We start from the raw sequence: 19453 nt of genomic DNA, 5'->3' as shown, positions 1-19453 counted from the left end.
GATCAGAAGATTAATTGGGGCTCCTCCCCAAGCAGCCATGTTTTGATCTGATTCTGCCTTTGTATTGAAGAACAACAACAAAAAAAGGCTGCATGATTTCCCACTTAGGATGTAGTGTGAAACTGTTGTTTGACAAACCACAATGTTTTGCATCATGACATGGAAGAGAAGGTCGGAGGCACTTGGGCGCAGCACTTGTTCTCACTCACTTTATCAAACCAAGGTTGTTATATCTGAATTGGGCCAGAATGATGATTTGCTGGGTTCTGACTCTAGACATACTCTTTCTCCATGTTTGCTAACACCCCTTATTAAAATACCTTTCTTTAGATGTTGACGAATGTCTGGATAACAATGGTGGCTGCCAGCAGATCTGTGTCAATACTATGGGAAGCTATGAATGCCAGTGCAAAGAAGGCTTTTTCCTAAGTGATAACCAGCACACCTGTATTCACCGCTCCAATGGTAAGTTTCCAGTCAGTGATCCAGGCAACAATTCTGCCAGTCATAATTCAGCCATGGTTGTACACCATACTAAGTTCATTCTGTTGGGTCGTTAAATGTTTGGTATCTCTAGTGACATTTCCCTTTTAAAAATATTGTTATGGACCTTTTCGCAGTAGTGAGGTGTCCACATTTATATACACATGCAGGGCCTGTCTAGGATGACACCTTGTTAAGAGTTGGACAGGTCTGTTTTCCACAAGAAGGTATAGCAGAAATTGCCAACCTCTTCGTATGATCTGATCAAGTTGCATTGTCATGAAAGTGAAGCTTTTTGCAATTAATTGCAGGAACCTAACTGAGAGAAAATCATGCAAAATAGCATGTGGTGAACATATTGTCTGTGTGCTGTTAGTTTCTTACCCTAGATATATCATAACACCATGTTGATTTCTGACAATATATTGTGTTGGTTTTATTTTACCACTCTTAAGAGAGAGTGGGATACTAGTTTATCATACCACCATGGAAACTGGAGGGGAGGGAATATGGTGTGTTTAGTGTGTTGGTAGAGTAGTTGTTTAGTTTCCTATCACAGGAGTTTCATGATGCCTTTAAGACAGATGAACTAGATACAATATGATTCTATGAATAATACAAATGTCTTAGGGACCTTAGGCCGTACTCCACAGCCCTTCCCTGTTGAACCTGCCAGCTTCACATCTGGCCTGTCTAATGTCCATTGAAACTGTATGCTTGGCATTGAATTTGGATTGTAAGTATGACATCCAAGAGGGCCTTCCCCTATATTCTAATAGGATGACTTCCTAGGGAGGGAAACTTGGGGGGGGTGGGGGGAGTTGACTGGTCAGTATGCAGAAAATTCTTAAGTTAATAGCATCTAGCATTTCAGAGCATCTTTGGTATGGAGTTTTCCATGCATCAGATGTGAGCGGCATCCAAACACACAAATACATGGGGAATCATGGTTCCCTGGTGCAGTTCCCCACACATTTGAAGGCAGCATCTCCCTTTCATAATTTAGCTGTGTATTGTACCAAACATCAGTGAAATACCATGTAGAATGTGACACAGCTTCAGTTATCTTCAGGATTAAACTGAAGATAAATGCATGAAATTATTATGCAAGAACTGGTTTATGTTATATAGGAAAACTGGGTTTGTGGACCTAATGGATGCGGAAAACATAGAAACATTTGAATGTGGGAGGTCCAGGTAACTAAGATTTTTTTCTGCCTGCAGGCCTTTGAAAGGTACCAATTAGCAAATAGCAAAATGATGGCTATGAAATAATAAGGGCTGGTAAAACTGCATACAACTTGCATTCAGAGAAAATATATGCTGAGTGTAATAATAATTCAGAGCGAGGTCATGATTACGATAAAATGGGATGTTGGTGATAAACACTATGACCGCTGTAAATTTCCACTGGACTTGCAAATAGTGTAATTGTACATCATAAAAACTGAATCGGAGTATTTTGTTGAGTGCACCCCTTATTATAGTTGCCAATCATCATACTGATTGACAACTTCCTGGTAAACAATCTCTCCAGTTTGTATTTTGGGCACTGTATATTTACCTAAATGACATACAATTACGCTGTGAATATTTGAAAACTATTATAAAGAGTGGATGAGATCTATGCTTTGGACTTGTTACTCATCAAACTGAGGTTTTATTATTTTTTAATGACATTTTTAAAAACAGACAAAACTAGATAAGCAGAAACATTGGTGATCAAAGCCCTAAGCCCTTATTTCTTGTCACCGTTGCCAGCTGAATTGCCCTTCGCTTGGCTCTGATACCCCCCAAACCTTCTGCCATCTGCTCTAAGATTGCCTCCCTTCTCACCAGGGTCTCCACAGAGATTGGGATGCTGTTGAGGTTTGTGTGGAGATGTTTCGTGGCCAAAGTCAGCCTCCTATTCCAGTGGCTGACTAGGCTATCAACAGAGCAGTCATCAGTATCTTTCAGTAGATCCCTTAGAGCTTTCTGGAACTTAGTTGAATCTCTTGATAATAACTGATCTGTCCCTACAGATAGACTGCAAAAATCTGGACCTTCTCTAGATAATGATTTAGCCCTGGGAAAGATAAATCATTACATTTACCATATCCCTATCTGTCTCCAGGACAGTGCAAACCAAAAAAATAAATCCGTATGTCACGCCTGTATTTCCCAGAAAGAGCCCTACAATTTTTATGGCAGTCAGGAAGTCCTGAATAGCAACCAGTTAGGGAAGCTAGATAGGAAAAGAGCTGGTAGGGAAACAACTAGCTACTTTAATTGATTTCAAATCTCCAGTGTCTAATGAGCTGCACCCAAGGGTACTAAAGGAGCTTGCAGATATAATATCAGAGCCACTGTATATAACCTTTGATAATTCCTGGAGAACAGGTGAGGTCCCTGCAGACTGGAGGCGAGCAAATGTTGTCCCCATCTTCACAGATGTCTTCTAAAAGTGTATAGTTCTTTATCTCCTTGACATCTGATGGGAGGGTGTTCCACAAGGAGGGCGCCACTGCCAAGAAAGCCCTCTGCCTGGTTCCCTGTAACTTCACTTCTCGGTGTGTGTGGGGGGGGGAGGTTAGGGGTATACTGGTCCGAGGCCATTTCAGGCTTTAGATGTCAGCACCAACACTTCAAATTGTGCTCAGAAACATACTCATAGACGGGGGTGGGGGAGAGAGACCCAGGTAACTACTGACGTCAATACCAGGAAAAGTCCTAGAGCAGATAATTAAAGGGTCACTCTATGAGAACTTAGAAAAGGATGCTGTGATTACTAAGACCCAGCATTAGTTTCTCCAAAACAAGTCATGCTAGATGAGACTACTCTCCTTTCCTTTTTCGGTAAAGTTACAATCTTAATGGATCAGGGGAATGCTGTGGTTCTAGTGTATTTTGATTTCAGTAAGACTTTTGACAAAGTCCCTCATAATATTAACAGATTGGAAAGCTAGGCTGAAACTAACAAAATGAATTAGGGTTCTACACTTAGGCAGGAAGAACCAGCTGCACAAATATAAGATGGTGGACACCTGGCTTGCATGTGAAAAGGATCTAGGGTTCTTAGTACAGTGGTACCTCGGGTTAAGTACTTAATTCATTCCGGGGGTCCGTTCTTAACCTGAAACTGTTCTTAACCTGAAGCACCACTTCAGCTAATGGGGCCTCCTGCTGCCGCTGTGCCGCCGGAGCCCGCTGTTCTTATCCTGAAGCAAAGTTCTTCACCTGAAGCACTGTTTCTGGGTTAGCGGAGTGTGTAACCCGAAGCGTATGTAACCTGAAGCGTATGTAACCTGAGATACCACTGTATACCACAGATTTAACATGAGTCAACAGTGAGATGCAGCAGCAAAAAAGCTAATGCTATTTTTTGCATCAGCTGGAGTAGTGTGTCCTAATCAAGGGACGTAATAGTCTCACTCTATTCTGCCTTAGTTAGACCACACCTGGAGTCCTGTGTCCAGTTCTGAGCATCACAATTTAAGAAGGATATTGACAAACTGAAACATATGCAGATGATCAGGGGCCTGGAAACCATCCATATGAGGAACGGTTGAGGAGAGGGGGGATGTTTAGCCTGGATAAGAGGAGTTTGAGAGGCGATGTGATAATGGTGGACTCTCCTTCCTTGTAGGTTTTTAAGCCATTTTTCATGCATGCTTTATTTGAGATTCCTGCTTTGCAGGGGGTTGGACTAGATCTCTACAGTTCTATAATTTTGTGATGTAGGTGTTTGCTCAAAGGAGCCTCCCCCAACCTGGACTGGATTATAACTCCCACCATCCAACTCCCCATCCTAGCTGGGGCTGGTGGGAATTGTAGTTACATCTGGAGGGCACCAGACTGGGGAAGATTGATTTAAAATATTTATATAGTGCCTTCCAATATAAACATTCATATAAACATTTAAAACCACAAAATATAACTAAAACAATGTGATTTCTAATCCATGGGTTGCACAAAGTCCTCCAAGAGTCAGTTTCTGGAACTTCAGTACTATGTCTGAGCTTACCTCAATATGCTTGGCTGGGGATGGTTTTTGGTACAGTACCAGAATATCTTCTATCTCTGGAATGTGGAGGATGGTACCTAATTTTATCTAACAGATTTGGGGTTACTTATTTATCATGAATTGTTCACATTTTTGTCCTGAATACTAGTAGAAAAATATCCACTAGAACAGGAAATAGTAGATTGGAGTCTTAATGAAAACCACTTGCTGAGTACTGTGATAAAATCATTATCACAATTTATTAAGGTGGACGATGAAGTATTCCTTCATGGCTCTTATAGCTTCCTTAATTTTGGTTGTCACCATACCAACATCCTTATGCCATTGGTTGGGCCTTCGAGCTGAGCTGCTATTGTTGTTGCTTTTGATAACTCCAAAGGATTTGGAGAGATTTGACCCTCTTGACTCGCCCTTTCAGCTCACTTGTTTTAGCAGTCTCCTCATTTTCAAGGAACTTCTTTCCTCTGTAGAAGTTTCTACTTTTGAAGTCAAATTGTTATTGGCACAAATGAGAACTCAGAGCAGGTCTCCTTTGTTAATAAAAATGATGTGGGGTTTTTTAGACATGGAGTTTTTGAGCAAAGAGGAATAAATAAATGTAGAGCCCCAAGTGAATTAGGGCCAAAACACTTGGATATAGCAGACTGGTCTTCTAAACAACATGATAAACAGTTTCTGGATTTTTAAAAGGCGTTTTGACATTCTACTTCTACAGATATTTGGCAATCTGAAGCCATAGTGCTTAATAGCATGAGGTGCCACATTCTGGCAGCCCCTCTCTGTAGTAAGAGAGAGAGTCCCACTGAAGGCGTAGCATGTTTTATTTCAACAAATGTTAACACAGTTATAACACCTATGATTCCCTGTAAGCCTGCTAAATTTACTGTACTTACTGATCTGATGGTAGTCGGTGACTACATTCACACCACACTTTAAAGCACACCCAAATCACCCCCCCCCCGAATCCTGAGAACCATAGGTTGTTAAGACTGTTGGGAATTGTGGGTCTGAAGTGGATAAACTACGGTTCCCAGAATTTGGGGAGGGGGCATGTAGTTTGAATGTGCTTTAAAGGTCTGAGATGTATGCAGAGAATGTTTGCATGCCACATTATTCTAAAAAATGAATTGTAAACAATACTTGGACAATATTAGACAAAAAAAACATTGCAATCTTCATGTCCTGCTGCAGCCCTAATTTTTGCAGGAGGTTTCAATGCATGTGTAGGAGTCAGTTTATATGCCCAAAACTACTGGATTTTGGAGTTTGATACTTAGGTCGATTGGAACATTTATTGGTTCCCCAAAGATTCCAAATGCAAACAAGTGGGGCTGCATTTAGCAAAATGTGGAGAGATTTGCAAATAGTAAAGGGTACTGCTGATGGAGATATAGAGCATGATGAATATACTTCCCCTCCCAATATATATATATATATATATACATATACCAAATAATTATTTTTTTAAAAAAATTGGAATTAAGGGGTTTTCTCAGGACGGTTGAGAACACTTGCTCTGTAAGTGTGCGCGTGCAAAAATGGGGTCAAGGAGGGTCAGTTGGAGGGAGGGAGAAATGTCTCTACTTTCACCTGAGCAGTGTTGGAAGGCATGAAATGAAGGGTCCCTGCTGAAGAATAATAAAGCCACGGGAATAGATTTTATATCACCATCATTTTTGAAATTTATTGTTAGCTTGTGGGCTACTCTTTTGGTTGCATTTACGTATTACGTATTCAACAGCATTGTAACTGAGGCTCAGAATACGGTGGTAATGGGGCCCCATATTTAAAAGGGTTCTAAAACTGATCCAGCAAACTTATCACCCAGACAGCTTGTTCTATGTAATTGGCAAGCATTGAGCAAAAAAGCCTTTCAATTTCAATTTCAATCAATCTTCACAATAAACTAACTGACTGGTTGGAAGAGGCAGCCATTTTGCACAACAGCAGCAAGAATACTTATCGCAAAGTACTGGAAGACACAAGATCTACCCACCCGGGAAGAATGGCAGATGAAGGTGATGGACTACATGGAATTGGTGGAAATGACCGGCAGAATCCGAGACCAGGGAGAAGAGTCGGTGGAAGAAGATTGGAAGAAATTTAAAGTTTATTTACAGAAACATTGTAAAATTAAGGAATGTTAGAAGGATGTTGGAATGAAGTTATGTGGTTTTAGCAGAAATGTTATAAAGGATTAAGAAAAAACAGACTGTAAATTGGTGAAAAGAGGGAAAGTAAAGTTACATTATAGTAAGATAAGGACAAAAATTGGAAAAGATGGAAAGGATTTGCTGAAATAGCTAACTGAACTAGAATACAAAAAAGGGAGGTGTGAGGAGGTCAAGGAAACAAGTGAATGAAAGATAAGTTATGGGAAGGTTTGTTGTGTTTTTTTAATTGTGTTTATTTTTCTGTTTTTTCCCCCTTTTTTTCCTTTTTTTCTTTTTCATTATTGTGATGTGTTGTTTTGTTTTTGTTTAATATGGTGTTCTCTATTTTTCTCTTTTTGTAACCTTTAAAACTTTAATAAATATTATTTCAAAAAAAAAGGAAGAGGCAGCCATTTTGTCAGATGAACCTGCCGTGTTTAGATAGATTCACTATGAATTATTCTCTGGTTGTAAACAATTTGATTGACAAATAAGCAATAATTTTTTTAAAAAGCAAATATGGGATTGCTTTGTGTGCAGCATAAAGGTAAAGGGACCCCTGACCATTTGGTCCAGTCGTTGCCGACTCTGGGGTTGCGGCGCTCATCTCGCTTTATTGGCCGAGGGAGCCGGCGTACAGCTTCCGGGTCATGTGGCCAGCAGGACTAAGCCGCTTCTGGCGAACCAGAGCAGCGCACGGAAATGTCGAGGCTCAGGAACGGATCCTGGCCGCAAAACGAGGTACGACTGTATATAAATGACATGGCTGAGTTTTTATCGTCTCCAATTAACCATGTCCCCAAGTTGGCTGCAAAAAGTATTTTTTTATCATTGGATGTGGATGATGCTGTATTTCTATCCCAGACAAAATTTGGTTTGAAAATACTGTGACAAAACCAAGGTAATTGTGTTTTTGAAACAATACAGACTTCCAAAATAGTATTTTGATGAACAACTCATCAGACATATGAGAGTTCTTAAATATTTGAGCATAGTTTTTCAATCCTGTACAAACGTGGTCAGCTGAACAAGATGTGGTAGATAAACCAGTAATGAATATTAAAATTTAATGTGTATCTTTGCATAATTTCATACCTGCTGTGCTCGAGGTTTCTAAAGCCAAACCTTTAGCTCAACTATTTTATGGAATTTTTGGGTTTGATGCCAGTTTAAGTCCACTGGAAGCTGTCCAGTCCAAATTCCTTAGACAAGTTTTCTCCATACCAAGATGTGTTATGAATGCTTCAATTGGAAGCTTGTTTTCCCTTCCTTTTCACACAAGTCTGGATCAGGACATTTAACTATTGGCTCTGGTTGAATATAACCCTTGCAGGCTTGCTTTCCTTAATTCTTGATTTGCACAAAAGAAGTTGAATGAAAGCCATTAATTTAAGGTTATGCTTTCTTGACTTTCCACCACAACATTTACCTAGTTTAATCCTATACATAGTTTCCTGGGAATAAGCTCTATTGAATTCAGTTCTGCTTGTTTCTGATGGCATATGTTCGACCTTTCAAATCCATTGAGCTTTAACAAAAGGTGACATGCATCCTTTAGCTTTTAACTGGAATTGCAAAGAGACTTGCAAAGTGTCACCACTTAAAACAGCTAGCATGAAGCAGAGGCTCCCATCCAAAGAGAGAGATATCCAGCCTCTGCTTGGATTATTTTCCTGCTGTTACAAACAGCAGTCAAGCTTGAAGGCCTCGTCTTTACTTCATTCACTTGTTGGCGCAAGGAGAGTCCCTTGATGTTGTAGCAGCCTGACGTAATTGCTGCTAATATGAAAAAAGTCCCAAATCTGTGCTCAACCCCATTCCTGCTCTTCTATACCACTGCACATAAGAATTAATGCTTTTCTTTTGGATCTCTAAGCTTTTGGGGGTGTTGCAGATTCTCCTACAAAATGAAAATATCCATTTGTGTGTAGCAGAGATTCAGAATCATAGAATTGTAGAGTGGGAAGGGACCCTGGGGGGCATCTAGTCCAACCCCCTGCAACTCAGGAATCTCAACTAGATCATATATGACAGAGCAGTTACGGTAAATATAGGAAGGTACAAAAAATGTAAATCCAGAGGCTGTTCACTGTAATAACTTAAAAGTTGGGTTATTATTGGGAAATAAGATCACTTGGAATTTCAGGAAAAGAATATTTTTCTTTTTTAAAAAAACAAAAACCCCAAACCCTCGAAGTAGGTAGTCCCAGATGTTTAGAAATATCATATTTTCCTCTTTATAATGGAGTGTGGTACGTATTAGCTTTTATGTTGGGATTTGGTACTTACCTGTTTGAGTTACAGAGTTCTAAGAACTGGGAGTCAATTTCCAAACCGTTTCCAGATGCTAGAAGGCAAATATCTAATCTTCATTGCCCCAAGTGTAATGTCTGAAATAACAAAAGAAGCTGTAATGGGGCCTTGGCAACAGCATCTCTTAATAAACTCCCAACTAAATATCCCTGCAAACTAATAGGAAGAAGACTGTCAGGATTGAGGAAAGGAAAATCAACCTACCAAGTGATATTTTTCCCATTTCTGAAAGGTTCATTGAAATCCTATAACGCTATAGCTACGGAATAATAAAGATGCTGGGGAGAATTTTGTTATTTTAAGGAGATTTTCAGTCCTTGATTTACTGATTTAAATTTACTGTGCCCAGCCTACACATTGAGTGTACTTGTTCAAAATGATTCCTAAATTCAGAGGCTGAATTTTGAAAAAAATAGTTTGATACTTAGGAAGTTAGATTTAAAGATCAGAGTCCAAAACTGAGCTGCCAGTGAGCCTGCCTTTTCATCCTGCTGGAAAAGCTTCTTGAAACACGTGTTCAATTGTTTCTGGAAAATACACCTTGTAGGCACCTGTTGTACCTCAACAGGGATATTTTCTGCAGAACACAGGCAGCCACGCTGAAAACCCTGCCCCAAGATGGAGTGGGCTTCTGATATTTTAGGAATTGCAAGGAGCAACTGCACCACAGAATGCAGGATAAGGCAGCTTGACATTTCCAGGGCAGTTCATGGGTGGAAGGATCCTTGGGCCTGATCCTTGATCCTTCAAAAAGGTAAAGACAGTTAAGTCCAGTCGCAGATGGTTCTGGGGTTGCGGCGCTCATCCCACTCTATAGGCCAAGGGAGCCGGCACACAGAAACGCTGTTTATCTTCCCGCCGGAGCAGTACCTATTTATCTACTTGTACTCTGATGTGCTTTCGAACTGCTAGGTTGGCAGGAGCTGGGACCAAGCAACAGGAGCTCTCCCCGTCACGGGAATTCGAACCGCCGACCTTTCAGTTGGCAAGCCCAAGAGGCTCAGTGGGTTTAACCCACAGCACCACACACGTCCCTTGATCCTTCACAGCACCACCCTGTTAAAGTTGGAAGGTGTACTGAAGCTCTGCACCCCAGCTGGATTAAGTAATTAGGGGGGCAGTAGGGGGTCATGATGGCCTTATATAGCAGCTGCCTTTAATTTGGTTATGCAGTCTGAGCAGCTAACAACCCAAAGTAGTTGCTCTGCAGATGCCTGTCCTCTTACCTTATGCCAGTCAACATCATAAACTTTATTTCACTAGCCAAAGGGAACTAAAAGAAAAGCAACAATAACCATAAAAACCATAAAAACATCAGGCACTGCAGATACAATAAACCACAATCACATCTCCTAAAAATTATTTGTTGCATACGATAGAATAGCAAGGGGTTCTCAGGTAGAATGTGCCAGCTTAAATGTCCAAATCACCTTTGCAATTGACCACTATTTTATCTAGTTCTTTTCTCCTGATCTTCTTAGTTGCCAATGCATATAGTGCTACTTTATAAGTTATGAAGTCATCAGTATCACTCAGCCATTTCACCCTTTCCACACTGTTCGAGTGTGTTCCATTCGTGAGCAGGGGTTTTATAAATCAGTCTCTTGGTTCTATATATAGCGGCCATTGCAATAAATAGTGGTGCAAGGTCCTCTATGCAAGGTTGCCCACACAGGCAAAGTCTCTCCTTGTACTGTACTTTGCCGTACTGACCATCCACCACCTCCAAAGGCATCGATTGGAATCGTAATTCTGTAAAAGCAATTCTTAGTACGGCAAGTGGGAGCTCTGTCAAGTAACTAGCTCGGATGTGCTCCATTTTGATAAGTGGGAACCATGGTGAGCTTTTGGTAGAGTCTTACCTTGTGGAGCTCAGGTGCCTGCTCACCTGCCCATTGTGGTTGACATCCTTGGCTTTTGGCTCTTTGGTGCTTCAGTTGCAACCTTTGGAGTGTAATCTTCCCTACTACATTACTTGCCTTGGGTTGCTTTATCTGGGGTTTTGACCCATACCTGCTTTCCTTGTTTTCCTTCGAAACTGTTGAGGCCCCACACCCATGCTTCGTTTGCTCATTGGTATAACTGGCCCAGTTGGGTGTGCCTGCTTTTCCTTACCCTGAAGAAGAAATTGTCATCAAAATGGAAAGAGAAATCATACAGATTTCTTCTTAGCACCAGGGCCAATCTGCCCTGTATAAGAAAGAGACGCAGAGGGCTGTATTCAGCTAAGTCCTGCTCAGAATAGAGCCACTGAAATTAACGAACCTAAGTTAGTCATGTTCATTAAAACTCCTATGGCTCAACTCTGAATAGAATTAGCATGGAATACTACCCACAGCATTTTGAAAAATTATACAGTAACTGTGAAATCATGGTAGAACATAATACCTGATTATTTCATAATACGTTCTTGAGCATATTTCGTGACTTGAGGAATAGCAGAGGTGGGGTCTCCTAACTTATAAGAGTTAGGTTGGCCCTGACTTGGATATTCTGGTGACTGTCTACATTTTGTAATATTAAGACTTACATATCTCAGTCTTCACATAAATTATTTTGAAATTAGCTTTGAAGCAAATGCCATTATTGTAGCATTAAAATCATTTGACTTTGGGGTTTTGCCATCAGTTCTGTCTAAAGCACTTAATTTGGTTAAATGATCTGACATATCTCTGCCTATAGGGGAAATTCAAGGAGTCAAAATACATTAGTTCTTGGGTTTAATGTGTAGGCATAAAGCTATACTTTTGTGTACTCTGGGACATAGTACCTTGAGGCATATCACACTTAAATGGTTTAGAAGAATTTGAGTTTTAGACTGTCAGAAAACCTGACAAAAATATATTGGATATTTAAGTCCAAATACTCAACTTGAAAGGTTATTCAGTACATAGGAAATATTTTAAACTTCTCATCAAAGTTTGTCAACAAAGATGAACCTCTTACAGCTGGAGGAAATCAGGATGCATGAGACATGGACCCTTTCATCTCCTGCCAATGAAATCCCCAATCTTGAGTGGGATGATTCACTAAAGAAAATATGGACCAGTGACTTCTAAATTGTGATTAGGTATCACAGGGCACCCTGCAAGCTCAGAAATGGTCCTGGTGGATCATCTTCTAGAATGTGCAAACTTGGGAAAAAGTTGGGTGTATTCTGGGGAACGATCTCAATTTACTAAGCCTATGGTGAGTGTAGGAAATGAAAGTCTGCCAGAGAATCTGACCAGAATCCTCTACAACATGCAAGGGTTCTGCAGAGAATTTCGTTGGAAGAAAGATTGATATGGAGGTAGAAAGTCTGAAAACCACTGATCTCGAAGAAATGACTGGGGGCTTTTTTCTCCTTAGTGAGTTCAAAACGGAGGTAGATGAATGATATGGACATTATGGTACCTTTGCAAGGTTTCAACGTAAAGTACTTCTTGTGGAGGAGCTGAAAGAAAGATGTGTCAGAATTCATGCTGCTAAAGATATTAAGAAGTGTCTTATGAAATGAAGCGCTGTTTAAAACTGTGACCAGGCAGACGTGACAGGCAGACTGCTTGCCAGCGAGAGAGAGAAGGGAAGTCTTTTTTTTAAAAAAAAATCTCTCCACACCTGTGTTAAAATAAAAATAGTTGAACAGTCTGCAGTTCAACTACAGACTGACTGGCAACACTGACGAGAATAGAAAGCTCTACGCATGGATGGGAAAATACACTGGAAAACTGTTTTCAAACAAGGGGGAAATATGTAAAATTCTAGGGGAAGGGGGCTTCATGCTCAAGTCACTTAAGACTGGAACAGTATCAATATTTCCTGTATAATGCATGCTCATGGTTATTTTGAAAGAAGGGACATAAAAGTTTGGAAAGTAGCATTTAGAAGCCAGCCGGTAACAAACATCAGATGAAAAATATTCAGCTTTAAACCTGGGTGTCCTTTTTTGCCAAGAAACCTAATTAAATAAACTATTTGTATATGATATAGTAATAATTTTAATGTATAATTCATTTGCAACACTGATTTAATTATATACTGCATTTTGCACATTGAGGCTGCCCCCCAAATGAAAGGGCCTCCCCCCTCCCAAGTTCCATGGTGGCATGCTGATGTCATGCATGTCCCGGGTCATACGCACACAAGTGTGCTGAGGTCACGCGGCCCCAGGCCACCTTAGTCGTGTGGATGAGGCAGAGCGCGTGTTTATCGGAAATGTTAATATCACCTTTCATTTAAAGAAAAATGCTTTAGGTGAATTAGAATTTTAAAAGAAAAATGGCCTGCCACATTCCATGGCCTCTGCATCTGAGTCTCAAACGTCTGCTCCTTCTAAATATGGAGGCCTCATTTAGTTGCCATGGCTAATAGGTCGTGTTAGACTCATCCCCCATGAATTTGACTATCCGTTTTAAACAGCCATTTAAGCTAGTAACAATGACCAGATCCCGTAGCCGTTAAATATGCGCTTCTTGAAAAAGGATTTCCTTTTGCCTTGGCAGTTTTATTAGGTAACCCTGAATCTAAATTCTATGAGAGAGAGAGAGAGAGATCTTTCTCCATCCTCCTTTCCATACCATGCATAAACTTGTATAAAAGGTAAAGGTAAAGGTACCCCTGATTGTTAGGTCCAGTCATGGACAACTCTGGGGTTGTGCGCTTATCTCGCTCTATAGACCAAGGGAGCCGGCGTTTGTCCGCAGACAGCTTCTGCGTAATATGGCCAGTATGACTAAGCTGCTTCTGGCGAACCAGAGCAGCGCACGGAAACACCGTTTACCTTCCCGCTGGAGCGGTCCCTATTTATCTACTTGCACTTTGACGTGCTTTCGAACTGCTAGGTTGGCAGGAGCTGGGACCGAGCAACGGGAGCTCACCCTGTCGTGGGGATTCAAACCGCTGACCTTCTGATCGGGAAGCCCTAGGCTCTGTGATTTTAGACCACAGCGCCACCCGCATCCCTGCTTGTTTGATTAGAAGCATTGTTTGATTAGAAGCATTTAATACTTGATTTGGAGCTCAGGATTCATTTCCGTAATGCCTATTTAATTTTAAACTAAATTCTAATTCTCCCAACTATTTTGTTTCTCAATAGGATAGCAGCCAACGTTTTTCACACTTGCACTTTGACGTGCTTTTGAACTGCTAGGTTGGCAGGAGCTGGGACCGAGCAACGGGAACTCACCCCGTCGCGGGGATTTGAACTGCCGATCTTCTGATTGGCAAGTCCTAGGCTCTGTGGTTTAGACCACAGCGCCCCCACGTCCCATAAACTTGTATACAATTTTTTAATCCTATCAGAGAATCTTAGAGTTGGAAGGGACCCAGGGGTCATCTAGTCCAACCCCCTGCAATGCCATCTTTTATCTAAACTAATACAGTGGTACCTCAGGTTAAGAACTTAATTCGTCCCAGAGGTCCGTTCTTAACCTGAAACGGTTCTTAACCTGAGGCGTGCTTTCGCTAATGGGGCCTCCTGATGCCACTGCGCCACTGGTACGTGATTTCCGTTCTTATCCTGGGGCGAAGTTCTTAACCTGGAGCAACTACTTCCTGGTTATCAGAGCCGGTAACCTGAAGCATCTGTAACCCGAAGCGTCTGTACCACTGTAAAATACAGTGAGCAGCTATCTCGCTGCTTACTCTGACTCCAGATCTTTTAAGTTGAAATGCAGTGGAGCAAGCCCCTAGGGTGTTTCTAGGTGATTATGCACTGTTATTTTGTCATCAATGTTCATTGCAGAATTTCTTCACAGAAATTCATAGGGGGGAAAGCAGCTCATCCCTGTCCCAAATAAGCTTACAATCTAAATTCCAACAACGGGGAAGAGAACAAAGAGAGGGAGTAGATTAGTTCAGTTTCATGATTGCAAGGATGTTATATGTTCACACTTGAGGTTTTCTTTAAGTTGGAAGGTGCCGACAGTGAGAAAAGGCAAATAATAATCCTTGAATCAATAATGACTGCTCTTTCTAGGCTATCATTCAACCCATCTATGAGCCTCAACATAAATGCATGGTCTGCCAATCCTTTTCAGCACCTGAAACTTACAGGGTAAAACTGCTATTTTGCCTCCTAAATGCTTACAAATTGGGCAGTGTTTCAGAAGAATGGAATATTTTATGACAATGCATTATTTGTGTTCTGTTGAGGGAGACCAAACTACCCCTTCTGTTTGAGACCCAGTTATTGTACAGCGGCACACAAACAACAGTTGACATGATCACATGTGTGGTCTGATTTTAAGGGCTGACTCCACAGCTCTCGTGAGCTGGTGCAACACCAAACAACCATCTCAGGGAGCCTACGTCCAGCAAAAACCAGACATAAGCTGGAATAGGGTATCTTGAAGAAATCCATTACTCTTCAAAAATAAATTTGAGATGAAGTTATTTTCACTGTATTTGTAGGGGAAGTATACAGATGGATAATGGAGCTACATTAAGTAGTCTTCAGAATGTGCCCTAATGTGCTAACTTTCAATATCTGCTAGTGTCTAAGAGTCAAGTAAAAGGGATAGTATTTATTTTTAATTAGTGTAAAAGGTAAAGGGACCCCTGACCATTAGGTCCAGTCGCGGACGACTCTGGGGTTGCGGCGCTCATCTCGCTTTATTGGCCAAGGGAGCCAGCGTACAGCTTCCGGGTCATGTGGCCAGCATGACTAAGCCGCTTCTGGCAAAACCAGAGCAGCGCATGGAAACACTGTTTACCTTCCCGCCAGAGTGGTACCTATTTATCTACTTTGATGTGCTTTCGAACAGCTAGGTTGGCAGGAGCAACCAAGCAACGGGAGCTCACCCCGTCGCAGGGATTCGAACTGCTGACCTTCCGCTTGGCAAGCCCTAGGCTCTGTGGTTTAACACACAGCGCCACCCGCGTCCCTTAATTAGTGTAGATCCTGTTAAAATAGCTGGCTCCCTTTTCACCCTCTTTTCACTGGAAGTGGACGTGGGCTGATGTTCTTTCCAGTTCATATCCAAGCTCAGTTTGAGGAGGGAGGATTTGCATGGACAGCTGTGCCTGGGAACTCCCTCTCCTTCCCATGATCTCTGCCTGGGTAGTTGTGGGCTGGTGGCAAGCTCAGCCGAACTCTGCTCTGCAAGAGGGAAGGGGTGGAATGAGTGGTTGGCGGAGGTCCTAGGAATGACCCTTTTGCCATTCAGTGCTTAACTGTTGAGCTACAGTGGCTCCAAGAACAGGCTTCCTTGTACAGGGAAATGAAAATACCCTGCTTTTCAGGAGGTTGTGTAGGAGAGGGAGGGCCTTCAGATTTGCAGCTCTTCATTAAAAGAAGACCATTATACATGTCTGCCATGTACCATCTGTTTGGCTGCTAGAGACGGAAGTGTTCTGTTCAATGTGTGCATGCACACTAACATGAATTCCTAAAATGCCAAATTAAACTGGAGTACCAGCATATATCCCTGAATTAAAATAAAAACTCTTTGGGTGCATATTTTTTTAATGAAACATCGAACATGATGTGTACACTTTAAGAAAGATTGCCTCATCTTTATATTTCATGTTCTCTCTAGTGCTTCTAGTTTGTTTTGCTTTAATGTTTGCTTCCTAATAGTTTGTAGCTGGTGAAATCTCAGTGCGTACAATGCGATGTATTGTAGGGGTGCTGTTATGCTACTAAATTGAGAACTTGGCAGTTTTCCACCCTTCAGGTAAAAAAGGGGCATGGGATAATAATGGCTCTTCTTGATCCACCTCAGACTGTGAAGTATTAAACAAGCCATGACTAAGAAAACACATTTCCTCTCTTCTTCATTTCTCTGCAAGTGCTCATTTTTCTCAGAGGTCCACATGAGGAGAAAGGGAGTTACTCATTTGAACAGGCATTTGTTTGGAAGTTGAGACCTGGAAAAGCAACTAAAAGCCAAGGCTGGAAGCAATCGTAAAAGTGCGTACTGCAACTTAGCACCGAACAGCACATTGCACACAAATGTGGGCATTTCTTTCTTTGGGGAGAGGGCAAGTTGGAATACAGAAATGTGGGGTGGAGATCCTTAACTCTTCCATGTCAGTTTCCCACTAAAAATGATTCCTCTGTAACTACTAAAAATTGGCATCCTTGGTCTTACAGATACCTGTTTCCCTTTAGCTTCTACGAATCCTTGGATTTTCCTTCTACAATAGAATAGGGTATTACTTTTTACTTATTATATTATTTCATAAAATTATACACCACTTGACTGTAAAAAAATGTTTTAAAGCGGTTTACAAAAGGATAAAATAATAATAAATTATTTAAAACATACAAAAGTTAAAATACTCAAACAGATTCCCTCAACTTTCTAAGCATCTAGGTAGGTTTCTATCCCACTCTTCTACCAGGAAGTTCTGGCCAACATACATGAGTCCGTACATGTTACCTTTTAAACAAACTCTGGAAGTTGAGTTAGGCTGAGAGAGAGAGAGAGATTGGTGCAAGTGGCTCTCTGTCATTCAACACTCTTTCCAGCTTTTCACCTGGGCCCCTCCAGATGTTTTGAACTACAACTCCCATCCTTCCTAGCAAGCACAGCCAGACTGGGGCTGAAGAGAGCCGTAGTCCAAAACATCTGAAGGGCACCATGTTGGGAAAGGCTGCTCTAGCCTCTGCCCCACATTGGCTCTAACCACTATGCCACATATTCACACTGAGTCTTGTCTTACACTGCATCGAAAGCTGAACTTTTATTTAACTACTTGCCTGAAAGATGTTTGTTCTGGCCCCGTCATCTTCCATAGCTGAGATTTAATTAAGATTTTGGGAGTCCTTTACTTAATTGTGTGAAAACAAATACATTACTTTCCCAGCTAATATATATGTTCCTTGCTCTGCAAACCAGATGCTTTTACCCATATATACTATGGGAGTGTTTTGGTACATGTCAGCTATCCTTTATATTTGTGTGTTACTTTTAGACCTCTCCATTTAAAACGTGCACAAGGTGGCTTTCTGTGTGTGCACTTGTCAGTACACTGAGGAAGAGGAAGTGGATCCCACTAAGAGGCGTAGCCATGATTGGTACATACCAGGCCAAGCGGAAGAGGGGACAGGGGAGGTTGGGGACTTAGGAGGTCTTGAAGGGACATCAGAGGACATTGAAGGGGCAGCTGCCTCTTCCCAGGAACCAGGACACACATCACCAGAACCAGAGGTTCCCCCGTCTCCACAGACTCAGGTTTACATGCCATCTTCCAGTCCAGAAGCCCTTCTCCATAATCCTTAACGCCTGAGAACTTTCTGTAGTTAGTCAGTGATGTGAGGAATGTTCAGTGATTTCTTCTCATTTCTTCTACATATGCTCCAGGGTTCAGTTCTGGCATTGAAAAGAAACAACTGGGCCAAGGAAGAGCCCTGGCACAAATTAAACCCCGCCTATGGAGACACCCAAATTATTTTAATTCGTAGACATTCTTAGGAAAATTTCTTACATTAACACGAGTCCCTAGAGGCTCAAATAATCAGAAAATTCAAGATAACTGTGGCTCAAAAGTATTTGCTTCGTTTTCTGTGTTCTGGATAGCTAGTGATAAACTTAACTTTTGGCATAATATAACATAGGAGACTTGCAGTCTCCTCCGCCTCTGCTTCCCTAACCCTTCACATGAGCAGGATCTGCTTGTACAGCTGTAGGCTCTGATTCACATTCAGAATTCCAAATGCAAGCTGGCAACGTAGTTGGGGGCTTATATGGGTGCAACCTAGGTAAAGGTGAGGGTAAAGGACCTTCGGACTGTTAAGTCCAGTCAAAGGTGACTATGGGGTGCGGCGCTTATCTCGCTTTTCAGGCCGTAGGAGCCGGCGTTTGTCCACAGACAGCTTTCCGAGTCATGTGGCCAGCAGGACTAAACCGCTTCTTGTGCAACAGGACACTGACGGAAGCCAGAGCACACAGAAACACCGTTTACCTTCCCATTGCAGTGGTACCTATTTATCTACGTACTTGCACTGGTATGCTTTCAAACTGCTAGGTTGGCAGAAGCTGGAGCAGAGCAATGGGAGCTCACCCCATCACGGGGATTTGAACCACTGACCTTCCAATCAGCAAGCCTAAGAGACTCAGTGATTTAGACCACAGTAACACTTGCTCCCCTGTGCAACCTAGATGCCGGGGCCATGAGTGATGTTGGGAGAGTATATTTCATCATCATCATCATCATCATCATCATCATCATCATTACTCTATTATACCCCCACCCATGTGGCCCAAGCCACTCTGCACAGCTTTCAACATATATAAAAACATAATAAAACATCAAACATTAAAAACTTCCCAATACAGGGCTGCCTTCAGATGCCTTCTAAAAGTTGTCTTCTTTATATCTGATGCGATCTGATTTAGTCCTCCTTACAAAATGTCAGCATACCATGGGATTTTGGATGGCACTTTGTTAGTGCAAACATCTTGTTGAGTGGTTTCCAATGCTTTTGCCATCAATCAACACGTGCTGATTTAGGTATGTGATAGTTCCGCTTCAGTCACAATAGATGGTTTCATCATTTCAGCAGAGATGT

The 19453-nt window shown here is 41.6% G+C and overlaps 1 protein-coding gene across 7 annotated transcripts in view; it reads left to right on the top strand.

Moving 5' to 3' along the window:
- The window catches only part of SCUBE1 (signal peptide, CUB domain and EGF like domain containing 1), a 178935-nt gene that overhangs the window by 42867 nt on the left and 116615 nt on the right, over positions 1-19453 (top strand). For all 7 annotated transcript variants that reach the window (XM_083615561.1, XM_083615560.1, XM_083615559.1 and 4 more), the window contains one exon: positions 331-465. In XM_083615561.1, coding sequence (XP_083471687.1) covers positions 331-465 — 135 coding nt within the window. The remainder of the gene's footprint in view (positions 1-330; positions 466-19453) is intronic.

Source organism: Podarcis filfolensis (genome assembly GCF_964270895.1).
Source record: "Podarcis filfolensis genome assembly, chromosome: 5".
NCBI classification, from domain to species: Eukaryota; Metazoa; Chordata; class Lepidosauria; order Squamata; family Lacertidae; genus Podarcis; species Podarcis filfolensis.
This window is presented reverse-complemented; position numbering and strand designations above follow the sequence as displayed.